The sequence below is a fragment of the Anguilla anguilla genome, chromosome 4 (assembly GCF_013347855.1).
Source record: "Anguilla anguilla isolate fAngAng1 chromosome 4, fAngAng1.pri, whole genome shotgun sequence".
NCBI classification, from domain to species: domain Eukaryota; kingdom Metazoa; phylum Chordata; class Actinopteri; order Anguilliformes; family Anguillidae; genus Anguilla; species Anguilla anguilla.
In genome coordinates, this window is record NC_049204.1 from 33,071,473 (window position 1) to 33,078,252 (window position 6,780).

The window sequence follows — 6,780 nt, forward strand, 5'->3', positions numbered from 1 at the left end:
TTCCAAACAAACATCAGACGCATTTCCTTAAGAATACAGATTGCTGTAATACTGACGTAAGATTAATTTCTAAGATAATTTAGAATACGACAGTAAACAAATATTAATTCAAAACCAAGTAAAACAAGAACGTATAATCAAAACATTCAGAATTATGTATGTTTGTAAAAAATAAAGTTGCGACAATATAATTCCGTGCAGTCTATGAAAATGATCGGCCCAGATTTCGGGTCTAATCTTTTTTCATATGCACTTTACAGCTATTATTGGCGTGCCAGCCAAAAAAAAAGAACAATGGCACATGAAAACCTAATGAAATCAACAGCCAAATCTGCTTACATGTTTTGAAAAAAACACACAGGTTTAAGCAGAGGTCCCATGAGAAAATAATCTCAATCATTTGCTGAGGATTAGTCTGTCAAATACCATGTCGATGTAATCCTGAAACATTGCCCTTTTGCCAAGAGGACTATAAAAATAATTGTGCAAGCTTTCAAGATGATGAATATGTATTTGAATACACACGGAATTATAGTTTCATCTCCATTATTCTAAAAAAATGTTAAGAACAATCTGTTGATGGAACTTTTGTTTCTATATTTACATTTACACTCAGACCTACTGTGGGCTGTAATGATTGTGTTTCCTTAAGACTATTATCTACATACTTTCATAATTTATTTAAGTGTAACTATGGTCAACATTATTCTGACAATGGTGACAATATGTGTACAGAAAACACCATAGTCTCTGTAAAATACTAAATATTATTTTACCATTCCTGAAAGGCAGAATATATCATAAACACCCACAAAACCTTTATTTGAGATATACAATACAATGGGGGAAGAATTTCTGGATTTCAGATAACTTCAAGAGAGAGATCCCATTTGCAGACATTCCACTCAAGTCCAATGATATCAGCAATACTGAAAACTGGCCATTCTGAAACATAATGTGATGGCTGGAAACCTGTCGCTCCCTAATATGTATGTGCTGTTCGATAGTTCAACGCAGAGCCTAATGTTGTGTAACCTATGCCGTCATTTGCATAATGGAAATAAATCTGCATCAGTGCCATATCTTGCACATTGTTTTTGTGTCTAGATCACATGGTTATTAATATGGCTGGCTACAAGAAAGATTCATTTGTTTGCAGGAAAATTTCAAACAAAGTTTAGAGGAACCCTTATTTCAAATCCTACTCTCACCACAGTTTCACAAGGTTAATGCATCATTCCTACCTCATTCAATATTAAAATCAATCACTAGGCAGCGCAACTTCCAAAGCACTGGATTTTTAGAATGTTGGAAAGTTAGAAAATTCATAAAAGGAGACAGAAACTCTCACAACAGCGAAACCTATTCATAAATTTTACACTGTTTATAAATTTGTTTTGGAAAGAGTTTAGAATTTAGGTCCTTTTAGCATTCGATTCTGCTGACGGATGACAGGCAGCGCAGTGGATAACTGCTGTTTATACACTCTGTTTTTTTTGGTGTTTATCGTATCAGTGGCTCGAAAACTGGGGCAATACTTAGACTGTAGAAATTACAAAAGGTAGATTACATCCAAAACTTGATTTATTCAATAGATTACAAATCATATTTCTTAAACTGTCAGGAGACACATGTCAGAAATTCCAAGTTCAACAACTGTCATGCTGTGAACACCAAAACTGACCAGCCTAATGACGTTAATTAGCATTGACTCTGTAAGGCTACGTGTCATTTGGGCTCTGGTTCTCTGTAGGCTCTAATCTGTCATGTTAGTTATGTAGTCTCCCTTCTTTTAATTTACATCTCACGATCCAGATCAGCTGGAATAAATGCAACATTGTTTCATTGATATGAAAAAGTATTGTCCATTAAATCATTTTCCGACACATCATACAACTCATCCAATTCAACTGGACTCACAGCTTTGCAACGTAGCACGGAGCCAGTCGCACCTGTAACTATTAACAGTTTTAAATAAGCTCAACGCTCATTTTTCATTCTAACATCAGGCTTACACAATAAAAATCACTAATGCAGATTGAAAGGCAGTCATTATACCAATCAGGAGAATTCAAAATCTGAACAAGTGACAGAAATGAAAGATAAAAATGGGGGAAAGGTGAGGACACAAAGAACTGTCACATTCCAAAAACAGACACGCATTAGAGGAAGAAGGGCACCAAACAAACTGACAGAGAAAGGACCGATCAATTAAACTTTATCAGCAAATCCAGTGCTGCCCCTGTAGCTGTCAGGTGGTGCGATAAACCGAGCAGGTCTTAACGTATGACACAAACATGTCATCGGCAAAGGAGCAGCGCCCATGAACCCAGCCCGAGATTAAACATGCTCATGTATTATTTTGGCACTGCGGGAAAACGAGGAGCCAAAATGGCTTCCCTACCTTTGGCCCCTTTGCATTTTTTCTATTCCATTAATTTCTCCACTAAATTCCATTTATTAGCTAATAATCGCACTGTTGTGCACCTGGAATGTCTCTTCCGTGCCCTTCCACTACGTGTCTCCTCCACGCTGCACCTCGACTTGCACACTGCCCTAAACTGGATTCAGGGCAGACATCCCCCTTCCCACAGACAAATGCGCACACACATGCAGCACATATATGCACATACATGCATACATACGCACATACACACACACAGACATACATGCACGTATACACGCACACATGCACACACATGCAAACATACATGCACGCACACAAACACATACACACACGCACAAACACACAAACACATACTCATGCACACACACACACACATACATGCCACGTATACACGCACACATGCACACACATGTAAACATACATGCACGCACACAAACACACACGCGTGCACGCACACACACACACAAACACATACTCACACACACAAACACACACATACACGCACACATACACACACACACACACTCATGCACAAACACACACTCAGATAAATGGTCACAAGATTAGTACCATGGCAACAAGTTCCCATTACACCCCCTTTAATCAAGTGCATTCAGGTCAATCACATTATCTTAGCCTTGGCACAGAAAAATAAAAAATAAAAATAAAAAACAAACAAAAAAATTCACTCTAGTAATTTAACAACATGGGAAATTTGAACAAAAGTGAACAGCCAGGGTAAGAAGGTAAAGCCTCCAATACAATGCGGAAAACAAATGCTAAGTTTCGCTGTTCGGGATCACCGTGGTCAAATCAGGGTGTGAACGACACAGAACCTTTTGTTTGTGGCAGGTGCACAAATCACTTGTGTCCCAACATTATTGTTCATTCATTCATCAAAATAAGAGCCAATCCAACAGGGAAACAAATTAAGCAAGATCAGCTCAAAGTGCACTGAATAAAACAAATGTTGGTACAGCAGAAGTTGCAATCCTAATGCCGGTGTGAGGTTAAAATGAAATTCTGCGTGCCAGATGAAGCCGTTTAGATATTTTTAACATTAATTGACATAATGATATTACTTTCCAGTGTGCCTTCCTTGTTCTTCAGCGACAGAATGCACTATTTAGATTTTTAATATTTATATCTTCTTACTGTTATATTGCTATTTCTTATTTCTACACCCCAAATGTATAAGTTATACATTTACATTTTTGTTACAGATCAATGCATCTAGAACTGAAGAACAACTGAAAATTCCACTGGAATAGAATTGTAATATTTTGGGAAAGATCCAGGGAACTACATATACAAAATGTTTAAAAAAAAGGTCAACACATGCAAGATGACACTGAATTCATATGTTCATAAATTACAGAATAGTGATCAGGTGCATAACAATTTTATGAAAAAGACAAATATATTTTTGAAAGCAGGCAGACATCACATTCTTTTTCTTTAGAGTGGTAGTCTTATCATATGACGGCATCATTATTGCTATCAAAAACTAAAATCTCAGCAAGCTGCAAAATAGGAAGAAGTGAGGATTTTTGCTGTTGATTAAAAAAAAAATCAGTTCCCAATAACAACGTAGACTGTTGTTTATTTTAAGCAGTTCAAAAGTTTAAGATGTAGTAAAAGTAAATAAAACTCGACTAATAAAGTATTAACATATATTGTACGGCTGTAGATAAATGACTTGAATAAATGTGCTGAAATTTGATTCAAGAAAGTAGTGAAGTAGAAAGTACCATTCATCATAAGCTTTCTGTCATTTTGCAGCAGTATCACTGAAGGTTTTTGCTTGAATTGCAGCATTAATCTATAAGCTATAATTAAAGTAGACATTCATTAGATGTCTTTGTTCAGCTGCACCTTTCCTACGGGTACAAAGTAGTCAGAATAAAAATGAACCCTAGTGCAGTAGAAATTTATGTGTCAATATTACAACGCATAAGTTCCATGGTACATGAAAACGAAACGATATATACTAAAAAGCAGCCTACCGACACTAAAAAATGCCTATAAAATGGTGAATACTTAAATATAGAGTACGGATATTTATAGAGGATACACTTGCGCAAACATTGAACATTGTCAAACCTTCGTGACAACAAAAAGTACAGGAGCGAAGCTTTTTCTGAATTGGGCGCATCGTCGGACCTCATAATTACAGACGCATAACCTGCGTTTTAGAGAAAAGGGTAATCGTATTTGGGTGTACTGTGATAAGGTTAAAAAGACCCAGATACGTGTATATACAAGCATGGCAAATGCGGGCACTTGGGGTACTCAATGGAATCTTCATTATACGCTTAACAAAATAGCATCGTCCTCAACGGAATTCCTTTATTATGCTGAAGCATCGCACTCTATTAAGCACAATTTATACGAAATATGTCAACTTTTTCACTCGGATAACAATGCGAAGCCAAGCCGTTAGAACACTCTGTTACTGTTACGCAGTAGAAAATAAATAGTGGCATTGTTAAGTAGAATAGTGTGCCAATAAGGGGCAAGGGGTTATTTTAACATTCATAAGGTCGAAGATTATTCCAGGTCGAAAGCCGTTTACCATGCAGCGATTGACCTCGGTTAATAATGCTACGCAGGTGAATGTCCTTCCCCTCTACTGAATCTCCCCAAGGTGTAGACGACCTCAGTCAACCGTGCCTTAAAGAATGTACAACGGATAGAAAGTTTACCTTTTCTTTTCGACCTCCTCCTCCTTCTCCTCTTGAACTTGCATTTTAGTTGGCTGGTTGGAGTTCCCGAAGCGCGGGTGCTGTTTCCCAGAACTGATGCCATGGAAGTAGCGAAGAATAAACGAACGAATTTGAGTAACCTGTTAAGCGTGTAATTTTGTTGTTTCGCTTTACTTTTTGATCTGAGACAGTCCTCTGAGCCGCCGTGGATATTTTCTTTCTCTTTATTCCCGCTAGAACTCTTACAGGGTATACCTCTTGCTGTTCAAGCCCTGTCTGCACAATTACCTCTCGAACTCCTGCAAGCCTCCCTCTCACAGAGACTGTATTAACGGCACAGCGTGTGAGCTCTCAGTAGAGCCGCCTTTTCACGCAGGGCTGTGTGCGCTGCCTCTCCTTTCTGCACCTCTGCGTTTTTTTGGCACCAACCACTTTGAATCCAATCATGCAGGAAGCCTATCTATTTGCTGCCGCAAATTCTAATTAGACCCAATCATGACTGTCTCCAGACTGTGACATCACCACCACTACCACCAACCCCGAGCACCCCCCTCCTCCAGTAGCTTGCAAACTCAGCTCCCATTTGGTGTGAGTGATGTCTCGGTCCTGAAAGAAAAGAAGAGATCGCGAGGTAACGATCCCGGCAGAACAGTGCACTGCTTTGTACTGTATGCATGCACCTCCGTATGTGCGATGTGTTTGAATTATTTTCAAGCCGGTATAATTTTAACAACACAAGATTACTACATGAGTAAATATTGTGTAAGAGAGTGAGTGAGCAGGTGAAATAGAAAGACATTGTGCATTTTATTCATGTTTTCAGAGAGTGCTGAAATTATACAAGTTAACACTGAAAAATTGTTGACTGGCTAAGTGATTGAGCCAATCTGAATCAAATCGAACATGCGTTTCATGTGCTGAAGGGAAAACTTAGGCAACTAGCCCCTGAAATAAGTAGGAAGCTGAGGATGCAGTACACCTCATATCACCAAGGAAGATACTCAGCATCTGGTGATATCTATGGGTCACAGACTTCTAGCAGTCATTGCATGCAAAGGATATGCGACAAAGAACTCAACATGATGACTTTCATTTACATCAAATTAATATGTCCCAAACTTATTTTGCCCTGAAATGGGGGGCTGTGTATAAAAAGTGCCGTAATTTGTACATGATGAAAGCAGTGTATAAAAATACCCTTAATGTACATCTGAGAATGTGCACTTTAACCACATGTGAATTGTTTGATTACAGATTTAAAATTGTGCTGTACAGAGCCTACTCAATAAAAGAATGTTTTTGTCCCAAAAATTATGGAGCTCATTGTATGAATTAAAGTCATCACGTTTAGTACTTAGTTTCAAATTCTTTGCATTTGATGACTGACTGAAGTCTGCAACCCATGCACATCACAATACACTGGATAACTTCCTTGGGGATGCCCTGCCAGGCTGGTACTGCAGCCATCTTCAGTTATTGTTTGTTTCTGTGGTTTTTTGCCTTCAGTCTTTTCTTCATGCAAGTGAACCACATGTTCAACTGGATTCAGGACAGTCAAGAACATTCCACTTTTGGCCCTAAAAAACTTCTTGTTACATTATGGGATCGTTGTCCGGCTGCACGGTGAAGTGCTGTCCAATGCATTTTGAGGCTTTTTCTTTTTTAAAT

At 38.3% G+C, this 6,780-nt stretch overlaps 1 protein-coding gene across 1 annotated transcript in view; it reads right to left on the reverse strand.

The window, feature by feature from the left end:
• The window catches only part of adarb2 (adenosine deaminase RNA specific B2 (inactive)), a 149,979-nt gene extending 144,420 nt beyond the window's left edge, over positions 1–5,559 (reverse strand). Inside the window, exon 1 of the mRNA XM_035411962.1 lies at positions 5,113–5,559. Within this exon, the coding sequence (XP_035267853.1) occupies positions 5,113–5,215 (103 nt within the window). The 5' untranslated portion in view covers positions 5,216–5,559. The remainder of the gene's footprint in view (positions 1–5,112) is intronic.
• Positions 5,560–6,780: the final 1,221 nt, after the last annotated feature.